Here is a 25514-nt window from a genome sequence, read left to right as displayed (position 1 = left end):
AGTCAGGAAGTGTTCTTCATCACTGAGAGAGACAACCACTAATTTGTTAAAATACTCCCTGTCATGCTTTTGGCCCACATCAACCCAGAGTCTCCCAGCCAATTTCCAGGCACTATTCAGCAGTGAAAAGGTTTGAGAACCCTTCAAACTGACGGTTTGCATGCAGGCTCTGCTTTAGTGGGTGAGCACACACCAGCACAAATAGGTCTTTTTGTGCCAGCTGGCCCTAAGCATCAAGGAAAGTTTCCAGGCATGTTTCATTTAGTAGTCTAGACACAGACTGACTCAGAACTGGTCACTGGAGCTGCTCTTTACAGTTATTTTTCTCCATAGCCAGTCTCAATGTTGGTGGCAAAGGGCCGGAAGCTTACTATGCTATACTTCAATGCCATTTCATCTAATTGTTGACCACAAAGATCAACATTCTGGAGTAATTTTGGTAAGAACAGAGGACAACCAATAGAGGTGGGAGTGCTATCCAATACGGTAGAACTGTAAACCTACTGCAATTCAAGACTCCCATCACTTGCAGTTTTCAGAGCACCACAAACATCACCAGGAGCTGCTGCTTTTAAAACTTGTATCTAAAAGAACAGATGATGTAAAGTAGCTTTTACGTGGAATGCTTCCAACATGCAAATAGCACATAAACCTTCAACTTTTTCAAGACTTCAAGCAAACTTTTTGCTATGTTCTCTCTTTCCTGATTTTGAGGTCACCTGCCTTTTTCCTCTTAAATATACTGACCTGACACAACATAAGTATCACTAACTTAAGTAATAAACAATTCTATACACAAAAGGCATGTGTCTAGTGAAACAAAGCTGACTTATTTTCACAAAACAAGGTACCCCTTTGAGAGAGCCACACTAAATTGACAAACTTTGTCCAAATTCAAGGATGCTCATCCAATTGCTCACAATCATCAAAATAAGAATAAAAATACACCAAAATAATTTCTGGATTATAGTACCTCAAGTAATCATACGCCATTTTCCCTTCCTAAGCAATGGAATGAAGTTGAATCGTTTGTCACAAATGTTTTAAAAGCATCCCTGTTATGCATGTTTTTTTTTTGCATTTGAGATGTCACACCAATCCTCATAAAACAAAGGGGTCTAAGAAGAAATGTCCTAAAGAACCTTTCAGATTTGCACAAGATTAGATAAAAATAGTATTAGTGCCCACTTATAATACCATATTTAGTAATAATTTTAATGCAAAAGGTAATGATTTGTTGAAACAGAAATAAATACAATGCTGAGAACTGTGTTGGTATCAAAGATGGTTAAACACTTAGGTTAAATATGGAACAAAGTACTTTTATTCCATTAATATTCACCATCCTCAGGTACAGGAGTTAAACATTCAACCAGCAGACTTTCAATGTGAACAGGAGCCTGAGATGATGAAAACCAGTGCTGACACAATAACTGAGAACATACAGTGCACACAAGGCAGACTGCAACAGAGCATATTGTTCTAGGTTCTGAAAGCACAGTGCAACCCAAATCTGTGAGCATCAACTGTGCTTTTACAAAGTCAAGTTCCCATTCAAGGTGCTAACATATCTTACACAGGATTCTGAAAAACCAAAGCTTGGGCAGCTCTTGCCTTAACAACTGCTTGTAATCTGTACCTTGAATAGTTAGAAACCTCCACCACATTCATGAAATTTTCATTTTACTCGCTTTTACTACACATGCACAAGCTTCTTACCTTAAACATTATTCACAGAAGACCTGCATGTAATCAGTAAAGGCTTTTTAAACCATTTTAATATTAAGACTTCTGCCACCACCCAAATGCACTTAAGTCTTAATGAAGGCTACTCCTGTATCTGATTTTTATCAACGTGGTCTTGAAAGAAAAAAAAATTAGAAGAACACACAAGTGCTGTTTGTTATTTGTGTTTTCTAGCTTTGATTTTAAATAACACTTCTCAAGCTCTTCTCAAGATGCTGAACTATTTTTCATACAAACTCAATTTCATGAACATTGTAAGCACCTCAAGCCCAAGGGATGAAAGCTCCAGAAAGGCAAAAGCAACGATTAATGAGGTGGAAATTAAATATTAAGCCTGACAGGAAAGGTAAGCAAACACATATGAGAGCTTCAGACTGTTTTACTACATCAGGATTTTTATCACACGGAAGTTAATAAATAAAGACAACTTTGTGATAACCAAGTAAAACACTCAGTTCTACACACTTCTCTTCTCTGCCTGCCTATTGCTATGATTTTCTGAGGTTCTTTAAACAGTACTCAAAATTCAACTAGGATGGCTGGCATACATCCTGCCCCACTCCCTTTAAACAAATTTAAAAGTTGTTTCTGTTTTAGCTTTTCCTCACAGGAGGGATGCTCCAGTACCCACAGCCTCTTTGTGACCCTGTACTGGAATCCTTTCAGTATATCCCTGTCTCTCATGTACTGAGAAGCCCAGCACTCCAGGTGTGACTTCACCACTGCTGGACAGAAAGGAAGGATCACCACCCTTGACCTTTTAGCAATGTTCTATTTCAGGCAGTCCACTTCCTCTGTGCAGTACAGTAAGAAGAGAAGTGTTACAACAAATATTCCCACTTTCTAAAAGGAACACACCACCTTGCCTCCACCCTTCAATACTCAGTAACAAACCCCAAAATTACAGCTGCACTTAAGGCAAGTTTGCTTTACTTTCATCTCCCTCAAGTGTATATTAGAAAGTTCTCATCATAGCATGAATTAAACTTTGATGCAGACAACTAGATCTAGTTTTACATAGCTTATAAGACTTATCTTGAAGTGACTGTTTTTCCTTTATTTCCTCCACCATTTATTTTCTCCAAAATAGCTAAGAGATTATATTTATCCTCCTTTTCTCTATATTCCATGCCCCAATCCTAACAAGTAAGGATCTTCCTAATGGTCATACCACAGTGGTAAGTGTACCATCTCAAAACATTTTGCAGTATGTCACAATCTAGTCTCTTCATCTTACTACTGTTTTTCTGGAACTATATTTCAGAATGTTTCTTTATAATTTTCAGAAACTGGAGTAAAAACAGTCATTCTGCAAAAGATTAAGATTGATTTGTTTGGCTGTGACATTGTTTAGTTGTCAGATTCTGTGACCTACACAGGGTGATATCTTTTGCTTTTCTTTTTAAACAATCCAAAACCTGTCCTTGACAGCACATGTGGCACCATCTACAGAATGACCCACTCAACTGCTGAAACTAAAGCAACTGGATTTCTTCAGAAAGCATTATGAAAACAACAGCATACTTTTATATTTAAAATAGTACATCGGTAGTTCCACTCAGTTCTCAACAATTAAAAACTGAAGACATTTACAAGCTTCTGTGCTTCAAGGAGAGTTTTATTACTCGACTGTTGGCAGATGCAGCAATGGCAACAAAGGTCTTTGTGTTTATTCAGCTGCAAGGCTTTGAAGTGAGCATGGTTGCTACTTCTCAGGCTATTCAAGAATGCTTAGTACACCAACATTTGCATGGTGAAAGCAAGCAAAACAAATTCTTCTCCATTGCTTGGCCTTGCCAATTTTAATGCTGAAGACTGTTACTCCCTTCCTATTTCAATTAGGATGATTTACTGAGAACTTAAGATTCTTCCTTTCTATGTAACCTGAAATCCAATGGATTCCATGTTATAAATCTCATCCCATCAAAATAATGAAAACCAGATTCCTGTGAAGCAACATGGATGAAGGCACCTTCTACTGTTTTATGCTCTTACAACCAAGCTGCTCAGTTCTAATACGACATTAAAAGTTTTAACATAAAGATACTTCTCTGCCTCCTCCTATAATACCATTTGAACAGCCCAACATAATATTATTAAAGCTTCTTTCCATACCACCTGCATCTTGGGTCAAGTTAGTCAAAGGGCAGCACTAGTGCCAGAGGAACAGTGACACCAGCCAACCAAGTGACACACTGAGCAAACAGCCAAGCATTAGAGGCATCCCAGCCAGCCAGCACCTGCCTCTTCACTGCTGGGAAAGCCAAAAGCAGTGAGCTGCTTTTCAAACCACATCTCTGATTGTCCCTTGGCAGCTGCTGCTATGCCAAAAAGAAAAAAACCAGCCTTGAGGACAACATGCAGCCTGTCGGCCATGTGTTGCGCAGGCCTGCTCTGCAGTCAGTTATGATTACTTAGAGAAGGGGAAAATAGAAAAAAAGTGCTTGGATAAGATGGAAAACAAAGCTGTAATATAGTATATGAAAGCATATACAGATTCAGGGAAGAAGAGACAAGTGAAACGAAACAGTCTTATGGAAAAACATAAACCAATGAGGACAGAAGACTACTAGCTAATAGGAAACTAAGTTAGTAACAACAGAAGATGATGAGAGGCAATGAGGCAAGAAAGGCTAGCTAACAGCAAAGACCTTTGAAGCAACAGCAGTGGAAGGATGAGGCAAAGAGGTATTTTTCAGAAAGGAAGAAAAAGGAAGAATTACAGCCACAGCCACTTCAAAAATCCTGCCTCTTCTGAGCCATACCAAGTACTTTTACTCTGTTTTCCCCACTGCAAAGTGAGTATTGCCATTAACTGCATCTTCATCACTAATCTAAGCCCAAAGATATGCTCACGGTCTTGTAAAATATTCTTCCACAGATATAAATGAAATCTATAAATGAAAGTGAGAAATAGCCATTCTACATAAATGTTGACTACTCTTCATCTACATTATTTATGCTCAAAGCAGCACATCTACTCCCAATTCATCATGATATAATCCACCTTCCTCCCTTTTGCTGCTTACTTAACACTGAGCCTTAGAGATCAGACACTGCACACAAAAATGTGGCAATTGCAAACTTTGATATAGCTTTGCTTGATGCAGTCTGGTTCCATTATATATGCATTATGATAACCCAAACATATACAACAACATACTCTTTTCAACAAACCTCGTTTTATGCGCTGCACATGACAAACATATTCTGGAGATTAAATAGGAATAGTCAAGACAACTCATCAGTTGAGTACCTGATGATTACGTTGAGAGGTATGTAGTGAATAGAAGAAGGACAGCAGAAAGATTATTTCATGGTAACAGAAATAAGCAATACCCTGAAGAAACTGACTTTTTAACTATCCTTGCTAGAGTGAGGCCAGTTAAGCAACTTGAACCAAGTATTTCACTGGTGGTCATTAATTCCATTCATGAATTTGCAACTGTAAAGATTAGTTTCTCTTGTTTGCCAGCACTGTTGCAGTATTGTTTGTCTAATTGCCATCCTCTTCTATCTCATGCATCCATAAAATGTAGACTACTTTCCTGTTTCATACAGAAAGCACTGCATGAAGTTTGATGAAATAATTGTAATGGCACCCAAAAGAGCACCACCAACTAAGAGTCTTCACAAGGATGCAAACAGCATGCAGGAATAAAGCACAGAACCATATGATGAACATTTCATCAAATATCAAACAGATGCTCGATACACATGAATGTGCCACACATCTTGTGTTCTGAGTAAGTCCCACTAATAATTTTCCCATTGAAAAAAAAATTACACAACATTATGAGAACTACAACTCTAAATATAACCTCAAGGCTGCACTGGCAACCTAAACTTACCATTTCCTAACATCTTGCTGCATCTTACTACTGTTTTTCTATCAGTGTGTGTGTTTGCGCAATTTCCCAGTTTTAAAAAACTAGCAGAAGAGCTTGCCTCATTGCATCACTGATGCATCTATTTGCAAACTACACAGGTTCACCAGAGATGACAAAGTAACTCTTTGTTTCCAATGTAACCAATGTTTCCATCTGCAAAAGCAGAACTGGGAGTTAATGAAATATTTTACAGAAGACATTTGATGTTTCATTGATGGCAGAACACTAAAGTTTTAGTATCTTTAGTTTGATTCGAGAACCTGGAAAGAAATAGGAACATGGAATTGTTCTCTCCACCCTACTTTGTCCCACCTTTACATCATGAAAACTTGTTTTCAGTTTTTGTGTATTCCATTTGTGCCATTCCAGTCCCCATTCTGTGTGTGTCCCACCAAAATCTCCTCTCTGCTTCAGTCCCTTTGCTCAATCTTTCCTGGATTCTTCTTTACGTATCTTCAGCTCACATTCTCTAAGCCCACAGCGTAAGTTTTTTTTTCCCTTACCAGCCCCTCTGCTCTAATTAACACAGATACAGCTCTCTTTCATTAAACATAGATCCACTTCCATGCTGCTTCAGTCAGAAGTGGAAGAAACGGAAAGAGGGAAATGACGCTGATCAGCGTTCCTGCTCCGAGTTCAGTCAAGGCCTAGATTATGCCAAAGCTGCAACTGCCAAAATGTACTCAAGCTAAAAGATGCCAATGCAGATTATATCTTTGGGAAATGATTTAACATCTAGGAAGTCTCCAGTGGGTCCATATAAACCAGTTCTGCAAAGGTTTAATCAATTGACAAAATCTGTGCAAATTTTCAGAGAAAGCAAGCAAGAGGTATATCCTTGACGCAATAACCAGATGTAATAACAAATAGATATAACAATCTACCAGATTCAAAGTCCCTATTCCAAATCATAAAGGACTAGTATTATTTAAAATCAAACCCACTAAAATTTCTCCTTTGCCTTGCTCTCCACAGGGCTGAATGACACAAAATCTCATTCCACGTGGCTAAACTTTATCAGTGTGTACTTAACAGAAGCTGACACGCAATCAAAACAGACAGCATTACCTATGTAAACAAGAACTTAAATTACAGGATTCAAAGGAAAAAAATCAATACAGGAATGCTTTTCAAATCGTAGTTTGATGCCTGTAAGCACATTCTCAACACTAACAAAATCCTACTTCCAAAGTAATTTTCCTTGTCCTCCAATGGGCAAGAGGCACATTGATTTCTTCTCAAAGAGAAACAACAATGCCTTATCTGTAATCTCAGGCATTAGTAAAGTATTTAAAAATCCCATGAGCACTCATGTTAGATGCATGCCTCATTGTCTTTCTAGAAGAAACAGTTATAATTAAAAATTGGTGTTTAGAAAGACACTAGTGTTTCTGTAGAATACAGTTTAAGGATACAAAACATAATGACTTTGTGTTAAAATTATAGGACCTCAGTTATACAAAAATTTGTAACTGCCAGCTTCAATAGTACACTTTGGAATCAGAGGTTAAAACTGTCTTTTTAAATCATGCATAACTGTCAAGAAAACATTTCCATACTTCCGCAATTCTGTCGAATAAAAAAATCCAGCCTTCTTGAAAACATGCAGCAAAAAAAAAAACAAACAACCAAACAAAAGAAAAAAAGGAACACACCTAATTAATTCCCACCTTTTGCTGAGTTATTTTTCAATCCATTATACAGCCACAATTGAGATCAAAGTAACCTCACAAGGAGAGTTTCCTCGATATAAAAGAAGAGAGTTGTTGTCAGGACTCAGTGTGAACTGTTTGACTTGTACTCTCTCATTTACCAGAAGTTGCTTTGTTTACTACAAGACAGACCATCTTCTTTCAGGGACTGTACTTCTTTTAAAATACATAACACTTTGAGGGAGTTATTATAATACTTCATGTGTTAATTCAGTACTCATTAGGTTTTAAATAAAACAGACTTCTTTTCCATGATACTACCTACACAATAAATTCCACCTCATGGGAGTTCCTATGCCAACCTCTACTGAACACTATAAATACAAGCAAACATTTCAGAAGTTGTAAATATGAATTCAACATACAATCACCGGAATCTGAGTTGACAAATTCTGAAATTTTTGCCTAGTAATTTCAGGTTTGACAGTTCACATTTTTCCTTCAGTGACTTTTGATCTTAGAGAAGTTTCAAATCCTGAAATTTACATATTTAGCAAAAGGCTATCAAAAGGTATGAGCATAAAAAGAAATCTAGAAAGTCATGTTCAGAAAAGAAACTTAACACAGAACTAAGGTATGCAGCAAAGCTCAACAAAACAGCTCAGGTAAGTGCAAATAAAAATAGATTCATTTTAAAACAGTAATACTGTTTCATTTCCATTTGCAAAATTAAAGTTAGAATATACTTTGTATATCATACAAGATGACACATTCCAGAAGGCTCCATTTGTCCTGCCTCTTGAGTAGTTTTCCCTTTTTGGTGTAACACCAGCTGGAACTAATGAAGCACTACACAAATCACTGCTATTACCTGCATCATGGGATACTTCGTTTCAGCAGGACTTCCAAATCCATTAACGCCAATGAAGCTGGTGCTAAAGTATGAATCCGTTAGATTAGCATCAGCTAACCCACCACCATCCATTCCAGGAACTAAAAGGAAAAGAGAAAAAAAAAAAATAATGCTTCAGAAAAAGTTTCCTTAGCCATGGGTTTATTCACTATATCTATTATATATACAGATTTTTTTTTTTTTTTTTTTTGGCAAGGGAATAGAATACGGTACTACTGTCTTCTCAACAAAACAACCAAAAACAAAATAGTGCATACCATGAAAAAGGAAGTTAATGAAAGAAGTTACTAAATGAGAGCATTTGTAGCATGAAGTAACAGCACAAATGCAGAAAGAAGCAATGAGGAGTCAGAACTTTAGAAACAAGAATAACAAGGATAATTATGATATCAAAGAGAAAATACATCAATTAAAAAAACCTATAAGGCAAGCTTATTTTACGAAGACCCATATTCTTGCATGCCCTTCTTGGAAATATATGTGTTAAGTAGAGTTTTGAACAGGATGCACTGGTTCTTTTAAAGGGTAACATATAGAAAACGCACACTTAAAAATATCTCAAACCCTTACACAGAAAGCACAAACACTTTAAATGCTTCTTTAAGAGCTTAAGACAATTTTCATCATCTCATTCTTTGTAAAGTGGCAACAATTTCCTGAAATGTAGCCCAAAAAAATCCTTTAGATTGAAAGCAAGTGTGAAGGATGCAAGAAGAAATTCATCCCCCCTAGAAACAAGGGCCCGACATACAAGACTTTGACCACAAATAAATTAATTCAATACTAAAAAACTACAAAGAACAACAAGCTGCCATAATTTAACATAAAACTCTCAAGCAGATATTACTTCAACAGGGGAAAAAAAATGGCATTTACAATGGTATGCAAGCTGCAGTTCAAATGAACCTTCTGTAAAAGCACCCACAGTAAATTATAAAGACAGTGATCAGTATGGCCAGGCCACTGCAAGCCAACAGGCATGAGTAATGGGTAGCTTCACGGTAGGAAGGCACACATCCAACTCAGAGGAACATCCTGTACCAAACTATCCAACTTGAACTTCTGGGAGGACTCGCAGCCAGGTGGTGACACCCGGAAACAACTTCCTGAACCTAATCCTCAAAGGAAATAAAATGCAACTTAGTGGCACACCTAAAGGAATGCATACTATAAACCCTCAATTTTCAACAGAACAGCAATTTTCCCTCCAAAACAGACTGCATAACCTGGTGAGCCATTTCCATGTGCTAGGCACAGGAAACAGCAAAAGAAATACAGTCATACATAACCACAGGAAGGGCTGGAAGAGAATGATGAGTAGCACGCACACCACAGACAGAAGGAAACACTGTCCAGCTGCGCTCCCCTGAGACTGGAGCTGCATGAATCAGCCCACTGGGGAAAACACCAACACCAGTTCAAATGGAGAACTGTATGTGAGAGACCAAATAAATGGAATATCTCAGTGGCAATAAACATCAGTTTTGCAAGGGAAAAAGATTCTTGAACTTCTGCTGCCAAATCTAGAACATTATTTGTATATTCTATAGGTTTGAAGGAAACACCTAAGAAACTTTAAAGATGCTAATTATTAATGAATTGTTACTTCTTTTTACAAAACTTTTAGAAGTTACCTAAGAGAATAGGAAAATAAAACTCTCTCCACTAGCCATGCTCCAACTCCTCCTTCATAATTTTAAGTAAGTAGCCACAAAAACTTCTGAAGTCCTCTTGCTACAGCCCTAAAAAAGATAAAACTTTTTGGATTTGTCTTTTAAATGACTGTTCCTCTTTTGCCTTCCTTTGGCAAAGTCACATTCAGAAGTCTAGGAAAAGTATTTTATAGTTCAACTACTGTACTATGGAAAACAGTAAAGTCTGCAGTAATGCCAATTACTGTCTCATCCTTCCTGCTACAGTCAGTCCCTAACTTACACTGTCAAGTTTAGCATCTTACTCAGGATTTTCTGGCATCATGAAAAATACTAGGACTCATTCATACTAGAAAACAAAAAAGATAGCAAATCCATGTCTAATTTTAAGCATTTTCAGTCCAGTTTGCCCATAACTGGTTTTAACTGTGGTTTTATTTATTCTAAAAATACATTTCCAATATAGCTTTCTCTGCCTATACTGCAGCTGTTATCAAAAACTCCTCCAGTTTTTATGCTACACCTTAACTGACCAAGAAAAACTGTTTTATTTCCAGGAACAACTGTCATTTCAAGGTACTCCATAAAATTTCAGCAGTATATCTGTTACTTCATTTTATGCTTTTGCCTGAAATTATAAAGTCTATCCAATTTCTAACAAACTAGCAAGATACTCCCTCAGATGACACCATCAGCTTTCCAGATCCTTCAGGCTTAGAGAATTAAGAAAAAGTAATAACTCCTGCTTTTCCCACTGCTCCTCACTAATCTGGAGTCATCGTGAGATTCCAGGTACCTCCAGTTCTCCCTTGAACAAATACAGTCAAATGCACAAAATCCTTCAAACTGGGAAGAAGCAAATGAAAACTTGCAAGTTTTTCCACACTGAGAAACCCCAGAGATTTCCTGCATTAACTCCAGACAGGTGGTACAGCTCAGTCACCCAGTATCCAGACAAAGCACTTGAATCTGTGACAGTACCCTTGCCAGGGCACAAATATAGCACCAGGTGCTCTGCTCCAGCTCTGGCTGAAACACTCTTAGTGCCAGGCAGGTCAAGCTACAGGCAGGAGCAGGCTTTGGGCAGCAACCCCAGAGCTGAACAAGGCTGAGGCTGCTGCTGGGATCTTTGACCTGAAGCCTTTCTACTCCTGGTATTTGCTATGCAAGCCTATCCAAGACACTTAAAGCTGCTCAAAGCTACAATTTAGTGCTATTGGCACAGTGATATCTAACTGGCCAGTTCAAACAGCAGAAGCTACTCAAGAACATTTCCTTTTATCCAGCTTCAGGAAGATCATCTCTGTACCAAAGTGCTATGGTTTGGCCATACCAATCAGCCTCCTTGTGCCACTCCAACAAATTGCCGTACTCCAGTGTTGACCCACCTACACAGCACTAAGTTCCACTGGCACCAGAGCAATTTCAAAATGGCTTTTTATTGTCCTCTTCCAAACAGTCTAGAAACATACTGCTAGCAGAGGGATCCAGAGCACAAGAAAGCATATTCCACAGGATCAAAATCAAAAGAAAACCATCAAAAGTACACTCATTGGAGGACAGTTTTCTTGGCAGTAACTCAGGTTTAGAACAGAATGCTCTAGACATGGCAAGTATAACTATTGCCTTCAAAAGAAAATTCAGTACTACCTTCCTTAAACTGACTTCCCTGTAGCAATTAGGAAGAAAATTAAGCCTGCAGAAAAGAAGAAAAAAGTAATTCTTGCATTACTTATAGAGTGAAAAAAAAAGTGTTTAATACATACTCCATTTGTATTCAAAGGGACATTCAGCTTTTACACTGCTGATAGCCCAGCAAATACCTGAACAGTCAAAGTATTTTTACTGTATTTGCCACCTGGCCTCCTCTATGAGAAGTAGACAACTTTCTCCTCCTTCTGCCAAACATTTAGGAAATCAGAAATTCTCACTTGCTTCTTGAAGACCACAGTAGTTGGGAAAAATTATTTATCATAAGCAATCTATAAATGGTCTGCAGAAGTGGGCATACTTTACCACATGAGCAGTGTAGTATTAAGGAAGTGGAAGCCTAGGCTGGAAAAAAAAATACTCTAGTCCTCAAAGTTTTTATCCTTATGTGTTTACTAATTCACATCAGTTCCTGCATTTAATTTATCCATCCAGATCTTTCCTATAGAACAACTGCAAGCAAACACTTTAAAATATTCCATACACCATGCTATTAAAATACCAATGAACTTCTGATGTTTGTCTTTTCTTTTTCAAGACATTGATTACAACTTTAGTAAGTTTAGGCAATTTTAGGAAAACACTGAATTAGCTGAATTAGCTATTTTTTGTTAGAGGAATAAGCCTTTCTGTTGTGCAGCAAGCACTATCCATGCATTGAAGCTGTACATATTTTCAACAGATTCTTCTTGGACAGAAGCAAAATCTTCCTTATAAAAGCAGAAAGGCTGACCAGGCAGGTCTAAGTAAAGACAGATGTGCAAGCAAACAACAAAGAATCCAGAGGGGGAAAAAAATGCTAATATGTTATGTAAGCAGCTGTGTGAAAACAGAACAAATTTCTAAATTCATCAACATTCAAGACAGAAGGTACATTCGGGCAATTCTGGAAAAAAATTAAATAGAACATATTGAGAAATTAAGACAAAATTTTCTACTTTTTATACACATTATCTAATACTTTTCTTGGTTGGTGAGTAACACTGCAGCTTAATGTGACAACTGCAATTAAAAATAAATATCTTCTTATATAATTCCTCTCCCACAGAATTTTAGCAGAAAGTAGGCTTCCTGCCAGATGCAGACACCAGAGAGGAATAAAAAAAAGAAAAGATAGTTACTTTTGCCTTACTCATTACAATGACATTTTTCAGAAACAAAGCACCTCATCACCGTTTAAGTGCTAGAGTAGTACTGCCACGAACACAGCACACGTGCTTCAACTGAAGGGGTGAGTTTCAGTGAATTTTAGTTCAATGTTTGTCTTGTCTAATACTAACACTATCAGAACACTAATACTATATGAAAAGATTTTCTGGTATTTTTCATTCTATGATTTCACTAACCAGTAAAAAATTACTGTATTATCCTAGACTACTTCTTTTATGAACCCAGTATCAGTACTGATGATCACAGACACTGCTCGTACCACAAAAAAGGATCCTTTCCAATAATGTATTACTCCCAAAGTGAATGGGCTAAAGCAAGGCCACAACAGATTTAGCTGACAATTTTCAAAACAATATTTTAAAGACTTCTGGCAAGGTAATAAAATGTGGATTGAAATAATTCATTTTTGTATTAGTACTTTTTTTCTAAACAATTATTTTTAGGCTGGGTAAAAAGTTTATATGGTATCTTGAGTTAAACTCTCAGCACAGCAACAGCACACTTTTCACATGCTGGTAAACTGAATCATAGGTTCACTGCATACACCTACATCCTAAGGACAAGGTGTTATCTCAGCTAGATATAAAGCAGTAAAAACTACAGTGCCATATCTCCAGAGGAATTTACAGAGATAGCCATCCTAATATTGAGACAAAAATAATAAAACATGTATAGAAAACTTATCTAAGTAATTTAAGATTTGTGTCCTTTTAGTCACCCAGAAGCACCAAGGTGTCAGAGGAGCTTACACTCGTTTTCCTTTTTGTACTGACATGTACATTTCTGTACACCAGGAAATCCTGTGCTAGTGGTGCTAACCTCACTTGTACACCTCAGTGTTATTTTCTCTACAGTGCTCCTACTTGGAACTTGTTAGGGAAATTGGATTCTCTGCTGTTTTTATGCCTCTCTCATTTAATGCTATGTTTTTGAAAGACAGACTAGGAATCTCTGAAATAGAGGCACCAGACAAAGAAAATGAACAATGCTTCCAGGCATAAGAGGCAAAAATAAAAGCACACGCCTGGGTTAGGACACTGTGACAGAGTGCAGTTGGAGGGCAGACAGCACAAATGAACCAAGTTGGCTGAAAGACAGACAGGAAGCAAAACAGTTTGGGAAATGCCGTCTTATTTACAAACACTCCCACTATGCGACAAGATATTCATGGGCAAGCAAAGGAAAACGGCAATCTTTAGCATAACAGTAAATGGCTGGGTTGTCTTTTTATATACCTCACATATCATAAAAGCATCTGATGAAGACAGAAAAACAGCATAGGTGCCATCCCTCTGCTCTGTAAAAGTCTTGTTACAGAGTCGAGAGCAGCTGGACTCCTCCTCATGGACCAAGTCCAAAAGCACAGTGATAATACAAATTAAAGTTGATACTTTCTCAAAGGAGTAATCAGAACTATTCTGTTATCAGAAACAGCAATTTAAAGTGATACAATTACTTAATACCATAGCTTTCACAGCTAACCCTCTCCAAGATCTTTTACAATTACTAAAAAATTGCATTGAACTACTCAAACTGCATCAATTTTTTCAAACATTTAAGCTTTTGTTTTAACAGCCTCCAACTAAAACTCAACTTTTTATAAAAAATAATTGCATGACGCATGTGCAGATAACCTGAAGAGAATATAAGGATATTTTTCACAGCAGCTGGGGAGAATGCACAAAAGAAAGGAAAAGTCTTCCTGCCATTTGTCTCAGCAGTAGACCAACTAAAGTTTAGAGACTCTATGCATAAACTACAGGAATCACACATTGTATGACCAATTTGACAACAACCTGTATAATGCAGGTCTCTGCTCTTCTCACTTTTATATATCTGTGCTTTGTTTCTATAGCTCTATTCTCAAATTTTTAAAAGGTCGGGAGTAAAAGACTGTTAAAAAGCAAATTAAAAAATACAAGTAAGTTCTAAGCACAAAATATCTTTGTGAATCAAACAAGGCAACCACATAATTGGAACTTTTTTAACTACTGAAAGACTCATGAAGCCTACACACACAAAAGAGCACGATCAATTTCAAGTCATGTCCAATACTCATGTACATACATACACAGTGATTCACCACACCATTTTTCTGATGGCATAAAGCATTACATCTTTACTAGAAAGCAACAAATCAGGAAAACATCAGCCACATCAGCTTACTATCTCAATCCTTGCACTGACCCCTTTTCATCAGCTGCCTCACAACCAAGACTATTTTTTCTGCTATGGAGATTCTACAGAAATGCTTGTATCTATCACCCTAGCCTGACTTACCATTTGCCCACTTTTCCCACAGCAGTCTAAATTTGCTTCTAGCTGGTTCCTTACACATGGAAACCTTCCTGAGCTAATCCTCAGAGTCACTATTTTCTGGACATTCAAATCATTCCTGAAGGCCCACTCCTACAGCAATACCTAAAAAAAAAAAAATCCGTTTCTAATACCTGCTAGACAGAAATTAAATAGGGACATCCTCAGTTTTGAAAAATAAGCTTCCCATTACTAAGATATAGCAGAGAGTTTGCTCCTGTAGTTAACTATCCCCACACTCACACTCCTTTCCATGTTTGCCTTTGAAGCCAGAAAACAATGACAAGAGTAACAGTGCTACAGTATTCTTCAGTACCCAACACAAGGTGGGTTCTACCAGAAACAAGTAATTACCAATACTCCTCAGATATCCACAATTCTTGTGAAATATTTGGACTCTGAATGACTTCCTATACAATAAGAAAAAACCATGAGGTATATAAACACAAAATTAAAGCAAATTAATACTGTATTTTTTTTAAGTTTCACTGTCCTCAAAATCCCAAGTAACTTTGCAGATTAAGAAATTTGTCCTTCTCTTTCTTTTTCCTTAACTCTCCCAGATAATTTTCCTCCTATGGGCCATTCACTTAACAGATCCTTGTGGGTCCCTTCCAACCCAGAATATTCTGTGATTCTGTTATTCCCACGTGAAACATATAAAAGCAAAAAAGAAAACCTATGTCTAATTGCCTGATTTCTGGAGCTCATATATGAGACAAAAAGTGATCAAGGGAACTCAGTAACTTTCATTTCCTCTTATGCATCTCTAAGAGGTTATTGGTTTTACTCTTCAATTCTCCATTGTATCAGTCTCCAAATTATAAGAATTTTTTCCCATTTCTTAAAAATATTCAGAGCAAAACAAGATGAAAATTGTATGATCCATCAACTCCTGGAAAAGGCATAATGAAAATTTAAGGGGGAGGTACCTCTAAAGGAAAAAAAAGCCCAAGCGAGGTACTCAACTAATACAGCATCACTCACAGAAAGTACAAACATGTTTGGTAAAAGAATTCTCAACCATACACTTTTACTATAACATGTACTTTCTCCACAGAAGTGGAAAAGAAACAAACCCCAGGAAAACTGAAGAGTATGAAACATACTGCAGCTATACTTGTACTTAAAAGTTTCATGTAACTGTTTCTAAACACTTCAACCTATAAATACTGAAATGCTACCAAAGATAAGAAAAATCCAAATTTAATAACCCTGACCAGTTTCACTGCATTAAGAAACGTAATCCAACAGATTACCTTTAGTATCAGTTTTGATTAATAGCTACCTTTCCATTTTTTCTATATCAGCTGCTTCATCTTGTTTAAAAAGGACCAAACTGGTAAAGAACCAAGCTCCCTTTACAAATCAGAACATTCACAAATGTCTATGTCTTTCCACTCCAAGCCTAGTGATTTAGGGATTTCACAAAACCTAAGATGTAATGCTCACTAAACTAACCATAGAGCAATTGCATATGGAATTGCTACAGCAGTGGTCACTATTGCCCTGACTGGACACAACATGCAGATGGTTGGCTGTGAAAACAGAAATAATGTTTTTATTAGGGCTGTGAAAATAAACATAATGCTTTTATTAGGCCAACCCAACACATGCCAAGTCTTGATGTCCCTTTCCACCTTCTCGCAGGCTGGCAATAAAGTCTATTCACAGATGGGCTGTCTCAGCAGCCATAGAAAAATGCCACCTTGCAGAAACACAGACCTGTTTTCCAACTACAGATTTCCTAGGAGGGTTTTGAAAAAGACTTTCTAGCAGAGAACTAGATCCAAACATGTCACAGTGAGACTGTGGGCTAGGCTCTGGCACTGGAAACTCACACAGCAGCAGCACTGCTGCTGTGGCCAGCTCCTCACATGCTGCCTGGCTGCCACTGGGCCCAGAGCACACCTGGCACTCCTCAGCCCAGCACCCCAGCGTTTTATAGGAATCAGAAGCCAGAAGAAAGGGTGAGTACTTTGTATTACGAACTTCACAGCAAAAAGGGGGGCAGAAATTAGCAAATGTTTGGAGCCATACTTCAGCTTGTATCTATCAATATATAATACGAGATCTACATGCAAAAGAATATTACACCTGTTCAACTACCTGAAAGCTAACAAATACAATGGCAGTTGTCCATGCAACTTTAACTTATCTGACCTAGGTATAGGCATGATACATTTTAACACCACAACACTTCCCTCAGGCAGCACTGAGAAGGGATGGCGGCCTAGGAACCAGCCCACAGCATGCAGCAAAGCAGGCTGCTGGTCTGCTGTTTACAGAAGCTGCAAAGTGCCACAGAGAACAGAGGGCACATACAAGAAAAGAAACTCTTCATGCTATTGTGCTCTCCTTCCATAAGCTACTCATTTAAATCCTGTTAATCAAACCTATATTTTCCCCTAAATAGCAAGTACCAGTCATTGCCCCATCTCTGCTCCTTCTATAGCCTTTAGACATGCGGGACATATATCTATTAGAAAAGTACCATGCACATATTTAAGCAGCTACCAAATTTGGAGAAAATTAGTTATTTTCCTTTCCCCCTTATTTTGTCATAGAAGTTCTATGTAAAGATGATTAATTTTTTAAAATAAAATTTTAGACGGGTAATATCAACTACATTCTCTATTCTGTATGCAGTCAGCTGGCCACCTTACTCTTGGAAGGTGAACCATGCAGAAGGCTAAGCACTCAGCTCTGGTGGAAGAACCAGAAATGGCACTTTGAACACATGCTCCATGTCAAATAGTTTGGGGGCAGCAAGCAGCAGCACTGCCTTCTGAGAGTGGGTGGAGCTCATAGGCATGGCCAGTTTTGCCCCCCAGGAACATAAAAATCCACATCATCAAGCCAAAGCCACATTAAGCCCACTACCTCACCTCTGGCATTGGACAGCAGTAGCTATGTGGACAAAAGCAGAAGTATGAGGCAAGAATAAAGCAGGATTTCCCAGCAGGCTTTCAGTCATATATATGCAAGGGAAGATTAGCCTGATCCAGAGATGGGAAGTTTTTTTGTATTTAATAATCTCAAGCAGAGTTTTCTTCCAAGACTATCTCATCACTTCTGGAATTCTGTCAGATGTTAGCACTCAAAACATCTATGGGCACAGAATAGCTTAATCACATATCACCTGAGAAACTCCTCTTGGTTAGCTTTGAGGATGTCAGCTGCTCATTCCTCTTCATACTCTAATAGTAAAATACTTCCACACAGGAATATTTCTTGCCTTTTCACTGTTAACCAGCTCCTCATCACTCAACATTCCTACCACCCATGTGGGAAAAATAAGTTGGTATTTGGGGAGCCCTTGTGATTACCACAGGAAAACCTCTAAGTAAATTAACAATCCTGTACTCAAAGCAGGATTAGAGTAACACGCATGTTAGAATGAGGCACTGACCCACTTTTAACAATAAATAGGACTACCCAGTTAATTAGTCAATGAGCATTATCTGCTCTGTGCACTGGTGTCCAGTGAGGAAGGAGCAAGAGAAGGTGGCATCCAGAGTCACATTTAAGACTACAAAATACTTCTGAATTAGACAGTCAGTGACTGTACAGGCAGGTGATTTTTGGCAACTCCCACTTTCATATTCTTAACCTCAAAACTGTTTTAATATGACTTTGGGTCTTACTGCCTACATCCACAGAAATAAAACTTTCATTCCATCCACTTGGAAACCATACTGTTAACACCACGGGCCATCAGCAAGGTAAGGAATTTAGATATTAGCTTGTCAGTACCTATACATATAAACTTCAGATTTTGAGGAATTATTTTCTTTATTTTTTTCACAAATGCATCCCAAAGCAAAGTTTAGAAGTGAGATTAGGCCCATTTCCTGGCTTTTCAACTTAAATTTCCCTGACCTTTGTTTCTGGGCTCCTTTTCCTAGCTAGTGTCCCTCAAGATCCACCAGTGGAAGGTTCTGCCCACACAACAAGCAAGTGGTGGCCTTCCCAGGCAACCACTGACAGCATCGGAGTGGATTTCTCCATCCTTGGTGCCCTCACTCCTCAACTGGGTACAATTGCAGCAAGCATATTCAACAGAAGCAAGTGTTTCAAATAATTTAACTGCTCAGCAGTATCAACCCCCAAGCGCACACAAATTCTGAAGGTTTTTGCCTTAGATTCAGGGCTTAGGCAATTTTTTAAACTGTTTCCTGGAAGAGTATCCTTCATATAGGAGCTTTTACCTTCAAACTAAGTTAAACATCCTCTCCCCAAGTCTGAATCCCCTAACCAATTTCTTTCCCACATGGAAAAAGTGTGTTGCACACCAAACTCTGTCCAAATGAAAAATTAACAAAGATTGACTTATTGCCGCTGAATCCCTCCAACATATTTCTATTTAATTAAAAAAAAAAAAAGAAGAAGAAGAAGTCAAGAGAGCCTTCAGCTTGAATAACTTAAGTTCAGCAAAAACCTGAAAGATTTTAATAGAAAGCCTTATGCAGTAGTATAGTAAAGGCTCCTCCTGAAACACATGACAGTGTTGTGTTAATGCAAGACACTGAGAAGCTCCAACTACAGAGATAATACTCAGTAGCACAAGCTCACCATACGTGGCAAAACAATTGCAGGATTCTGAAAGATTTATCAAGCACTAAAAACCTATATACAGGATGTTCAGCATGGTTGCATCTTAATTTCAGAAAAAATATGGTTGTGACCATTTATTAGCTAAAGCATTTAATGTAAATAAATGCCACATTTGTGTCAAAAATCAATAATGCAGCCAAGCTTAATGTACTCATGTAAAGAGGCACGGCTTTTCTTGAGGAGCATGTTTTCTTAGCCTGCCAAATGCTGCTTCACCTACAAAACAAATGGTTACTAAAATCAGTTTACTGCAAGCTCCATCTAACTACCGGCCTGCACATCAGGGGGATGCAACACTGATCAGCAACAGCAGTGCAGCTCTGCATGACATACAAGCTATCTGAGCTCTCACCATTTGAAAAGGGGCTGCAAAAAAAAAAAAGGGGCTGAGAGCTAGAAACCCTCAAAAGAAGATTTTGAGACAATTTCTGCTCACAATAGTAAATAACATAGACATCTATCAGACTCATAGTAACATTACAGTTGGAAGGGATGTGGGGATCATCTAGCTCAATCCCCCTGCCAAGGCAGGATCACCTACAGCAGGTTACAAAGAAATCCATCCAGGTGGGGTTTGAATGCTTCCAGACAGGGAGACTCCATAATCTCCCTGGGCAGTCTGCTCCAATGCTCTGCCACCCTCAACATAAGGCAATTCTTTCTCATGATGAAAAGAATCGTAATCTACAAATTCTTTTCGTAATTTCAACGTTGTATTTTAGCTGGAGCATTTCAAACTTCCAAGAGCCGACAGTCAATATACGCTGTTCGGAAGAGCCTATCGAAGGGTACCGCTCGGGAAAGCGCTGCCTCCCTGCTCCCGGCCTGACTTCGGGCAGGGAATACCTGTGAACCTGCACCAAGCCTAGCTCTAGAGGGATCGATGGACAGCTGCCCGGGAGCCCCTTTAAAGACACACAGGAGGAAACCCATCCCACAAACACCTGCCCGCTCCTTCCCATCGGTACGGGCCGGGTCTCCTCTGGGCAGCCAGCCCAGCCCCGTCCGCCCGGGACGGCCGCAGCCGAGCGGGCGGCCCGGGGTCCGCGGCCACCACCATGGCTGTTGTTATTTGTTTCCGGCAGCACCGCGGCGTGTCGGGGACGAGGAACAACGCGCCGCCCGCCGCCCCCTCCCGGCAGCGCCCCCCCCACCCCACCCCACCCCCGGGCCGCCCCGCCGCACTCACTCGCCAGCCGTGAGCCTTCCAGCCCCCCGCCGCCGCCGCCTCCGCCGCCTCCCGCCCCCAGCTCGGCTTTCTTAGGCCCCACCACCGCTGCCGCCGGGCCCGAGCTGGCCCCGTGAGCCGAGTAGCCCGGCCCGGCGGCGGCGGCGGGTGGGGGGATGCCGAGCGGGAGCCCGCCGAGGGGGGGTGCGGCGGGCCCCGGGCCGGCGGGGGCGGCGCCCGGCTCCTCATGCAGGAACTGGCACTCCTCGCCGTAGAAGCAGGTCTTGTCCTTGGCGTAGTAGCGGCAGAACTTCAGCTTCACGGCCCCGCCGCCGCCGCCGGCCCCCGCCCCGCCGGCCGCCGGCCCAGCCACGCCGACCCCCGCCCCCGGCGGCGGCCCCACCACCGGCGACGGCGACGAGCAGGGCAGGCCGCTGCTGTTCATGGCAACCGCCCCGCCGCCGGGGTCGGCACCATGGGGAAGGGGGCGGGCAGGGGGAAGGGGCGCGGGGACCGCCGTCACCCCGGGTCCGGCTCCGGAAGGGGCAGGAGGAGGAGGAGGAGGAGGAGGAGGGGGCGACTCCGCGCCTCTTAAAGGGGCCGCGCGGCCCGGGGCGGCGGCGCCTCCTCCTCCTCAGCGGTCCCGGCGCTCGGGGTTGTTTATGCCATTTTCCTCTTCCTGAGCGGCCGCGCCTGCGCTGGCGCGGAGCATCCTGGGTAGCGCCGGCGGTCGGGCCGCGGAGGCGGAGGGGGAGCCGGTGCTGCGGGCGGGGGAGGGAGGGAGGGGTGGCGGGACGGAGCGCGGGGCCCGCGGAGCCGCGGGCGGCAGAGCGCCGTGTCCGGCGGGGCCGGGGCGGCGAGGGGCGTTAGCCGCCCGTGGCGGGAGGTGTCAGGCGGCAGGTGACCCCCGGCACACGGCCCGGCCCCGGCCCGGGGCCGCTCGGCTCTCGAGCGCTGTGCCAGGCTGAAGCTCGAGCCTTCTCCCGCTTCGCGGGGTCGAGGTCAAAGCGCCCGCCGTCCCAGCAGGATCTCAACCGGTTTCCCTCCACAAAAGTTTCGTGCCTCTTTCCTACCGTAAAACCTCGCGGCAGCCTGCTGGCCGTGCCTTGCCCGCTGGCACGACGGGAACGCGGCCCGAGGGATTCTCCCTCTCCAGGTGACGACATGCAGTTCTTAAGAAAATGCTTCAAGTCGTTTCCCCGGAGCTTGGAGAACTTTGTTACATTAATTTTAACGGACTCTCTTGCAATGCTACTCAAGATTTTAATTTTTTTCAATTTTTACTCAGTCAAGTTGTTGGCATAGTTTGTGGTGAGGAAATAGCTGAAATAGTGTGTATATGTGTAGTTGAGAAAATATAAGCTAAAGTGTACTTGACATTATTTTGGTAAGAAAAACATTTACTGTAGAATTAAGATTACTTGTTGTCTATCATAGCCTTCTCTCTTATTAAAAATGAAAGGAAAATCAGGGCCTGCCTAGAAGATGCTTCGACAGTTTGTGTAAAAAGAAATTTTAAAATAATGAGTGAGCTTGTCTCAATGGAACAAATCAAAATCTTCCTCAGATAGAGTGTTCAAAGACCTTTAGAAATAAACATGCCTTAAGCTGAAATCTCAAGATCAAAAATTTTGGACAGAAAACTAGAGAAAGGACAAGACTACAACTGTCAGTTTTAGACTGTATACCAAGAAGACAGGGCGAGGATATTATCTCTCTCTCATTCCCCAGCAATTTTTCAGAAGGTTTTTGCCTTAGATTCAGAGCTTGGTCAATTTTTTTAAACTTTCTTAGCAGAGCATCCTTCATATGGGAGCTTTTAGCTGCAAACTAAATTATGCATCCTCCCACCAAGTCTGAATCCCCTAAACATTTTCTTTCACATAGGGAAGAACTTTTACTTTCTTTAAACAGTATGGCAGAGAGCTCACAGCTTCTGTCTTTCTCCAAGCTTGAAAAGTAGGCCAAAGAGTGGAAAAGACCCTGTTGGTTTCTCCATTAAAATCTTGGAGTCAGAGCTCAGACAGACCACAGCAGATTCCACAAGGGAGAAAGACCTCATAAATGACTTAACCGTGGGAAGCATTTCACTCCCAGCTTGCACCTTCTGAGATAACCAAAATCAGTTTTGCTTTAGGTGAGGTGCCCACAGTGCTGCTTGGTTGTGTATCACTCAGCCCCCTGGCATTAGTGTTATGCCTCTGAGGAGTGAAAACAAAGGCTTCCCTGCGCTGCTGCAGCTACGCACAAGTGCCTGCAGGTGACACTTCCCTCAGCTGCTGCAGTGAGGAGGGAGTCTGGGAGTGCATTATTTTCTCCTTTTGTCCTGCAGGTTGGTGCCCAGGGAGAATGCCGGCAGAAGGTGGAGGTCTCAGGCAGATGGGGATTTTAGGATTCATGGGTTCATAGAGGGAAATGGGAGGTAGAAGGTGTTGTGTTGAGGTAATGCCACGTGTGAGGGGGAGACAGGAACCCAATATCATTCTCTGCTTAAGCCTTATTCTCAGTAGTCTATTTATCGCCTCTTTTTCCAGGAATGATGTCCCTTGGAAAAATCCCTTCCCTCCCCAGAGGTTAGACTGGGTAGAAAAGTTGTATGTACATGTGAGATGGTTTGAAAGGGAGGCACAAAAATGTTAGTAAGGGAGAAGAAAAATCTCAGCTTTCACCCAGAGTTTTCCCAAGATCTGTGGGCCTTTTGTCTGGAGGTTTAGTATTGTGGATTTAATGGTATCAAATTATCTTACAAGAGATTTGATGATACACATAGGATAATACCTTTTCTGGGTAAACTGGTTGAACATGAAGTTTATTCTTCCAAGCAAAGACTTGAGATGCATAGCCACTCCCATCACTGAAGTGTATTCTAACCTGTGTTTTCAGCCTTGTGAATCTGCTTTTCCCACAGCTCTTTTGCTGATCTCTGCATATGTCTAATATTACATGTACACGGTGAGGTTAGGAACAAGGACACAAACGGGCTTGTGTACGCACGACCCACATTTATTCTATCCACATGCTGTAGCTCAGGTTCAAAACGTTCCTACTGGATGTGGGAAGAGCTGAGGTAGTGGACTGGGCAGCAGTGCGTGATCCTGCCAGCCTGAGTGCCCAGCTAGCAATGGCGTGTGCAGTATGGTGCCAAGAATTCTCCCCCACTTAAGTCAGCCTAAGTACTGAACCTGAGCCACTAAACAGCAAACCAACTTGGAAATGTCCCTCACATTTTCTACATTGTCTTGGCCAGCAGAGCAGAACCAATGGGAAGATACTCAAGGTGGCATGAGCCTCTTTTTGTGACTCTGGCAAGCTTTCACCTCTCCTGTCTCTTCATTTTTGTTCACTATATAAAAGGACGTGTAGACTGACCAGCAGGAAGTGAGTGTCTATATGGGAGCCTGACATCTTCTCGTTAATCATGTGTTCCCCTCCAGATTCTGATTTTTATTGTCTGTTCTTGCTGGTCAGACAGAGTGCTGAGGAGGACTACAGACCAGTCTCTCTATGCTTCAGCTTGCTCCCCTGCTTCGTGTAGTGCATGGAGATGTACTATGCATTCCTGCAAAGGAGTGATTGATGATGTTATCTCTTTCACAAAACTAGGTCCCCTGATCATCACAGCTGGCACCTGTGTGGAGAGTGTTGCTGTACTTTGCATGAAATTCAGGAAGCAAGAGGAAGGAGAAAGAGATTGATACCCCTGGATCTTGTCCCACTTTGTAAAGTGATAACCGTGGTGTGCTTTTTGACCCAGAAAGGGGGAAATACCACTGTATGCATGCCTGCAGCCATGGCTAAGTGACAGAGTGTCATTGTGTTATGAGCTGTGCCAGAAAGGCAGAACCAAACATTATGAGATGAAAAATCGAGGTGGGGGAGGGAATCCTTGGGAAGGAAACATCTGCCAAGAGCTCTTTTTTTCCAGCCAAATCAGCTTGCAAGTGCCAAGCAGCTCCCCCCTAATATTTGAACCATTCTTGACAAAGTCATGTTTCCTATCAAGAGTGACAGTTTCTCTTTGTGTCAACCCAGAATTAACATGTTTATGAAATCATGTGGAAACAGATCCTTAAGTGCAGGCTGGCATCAGATAATGCAAATGAATAACAATACTTTTTAAGGGAAAGAGTTACTGTAGCTGACTTTTTTTTAAGGTATAGGCAAGACAAGTTTTGTAGGTAGGAATCTTGTTTAATCAACCAAGTAGTTGGAAAAAGTAATGTGTGAACACTGGGGTTTTTCCAACAGTACCAGCAGGGTCTATTAGAAGATACTACTTCTGCTTAGAAAACTAGCCTTACTATTACTGAAAGAGATCAAAGAAAATACTTCTAAACAAAGTTTTCACATAATCCGGATTTAACTTTTAAAGTCTTATTGTTATAGTATATAATTAAGGAAAAAAAAACGGATGTGATCAGGATCCACAGTAATATTAGACAAGAATTTAGCATTTATGAATTTTTCATAATTGCTAATAATTCATATTTCTAGTACTTCAGGCTATGCACCAGCTACTGAAGTCAGAAGGAGATTGCCACTCTTGAGGAGATTATTCCACAAAATCATCTGCCTTTGAAATATTTGAGAATTACTAACATGGCAGTCAGGATATTGGACTGCATGCACTGACCTGCTGTGGCAATACCTATGGGTCCCTAACTGGGCAGTTGTCTGTAC

The 25514-nt window shown here is 40.8% G+C and overlaps 1 protein-coding gene across 6 annotated transcripts in view; it reads right to left on the bottom strand.

Moving 5' to 3' along the window:
* Positions 1-21403, bottom strand: part of PAN3 (poly(A) specific ribonuclease subunit PAN3) — a 78887-nt gene extending 57484 nt beyond the window's left edge. For 4 of the 6 annotated variants that reach the window (XM_053936171.1, XM_053936168.1, XM_053936169.1 and 1 more), the window contains exons 1-2: positions 20856-21393; positions 8160-8281 (exon numbers count right to left, since the gene is read on the bottom strand). In XM_053936171.1, coding sequence (XP_053792146.1) covers positions 8160-8281; positions 20856-21279 — 546 coding nt within the window. In that variant the 5' untranslated portion in view covers positions 21280-21393. Of the gene's footprint in view, positions 1-7306; positions 7343-8159; positions 8282-20855 lie in introns of those variants that run through there. The other 2 variants (XM_053936172.1, XM_053936173.1) reach the window with 2 other exon arrangements.
* Between the last annotated feature and the right edge of the window lie 4111 nt (positions 21404-25514).

The sequence above is a fragment of the Vidua chalybeata genome, chromosome 2, assembly GCF_026979565.1.
Source record: "Vidua chalybeata isolate OUT-0048 chromosome 2, bVidCha1 merged haplotype, whole genome shotgun sequence".
In the NCBI taxonomy this organism is placed as follows: domain Eukaryota; kingdom Metazoa; phylum Chordata; class Aves; order Passeriformes; family Viduidae; genus Vidua; species Vidua chalybeata.
This window is presented reverse-complemented; position numbering and strand designations above follow the sequence as displayed.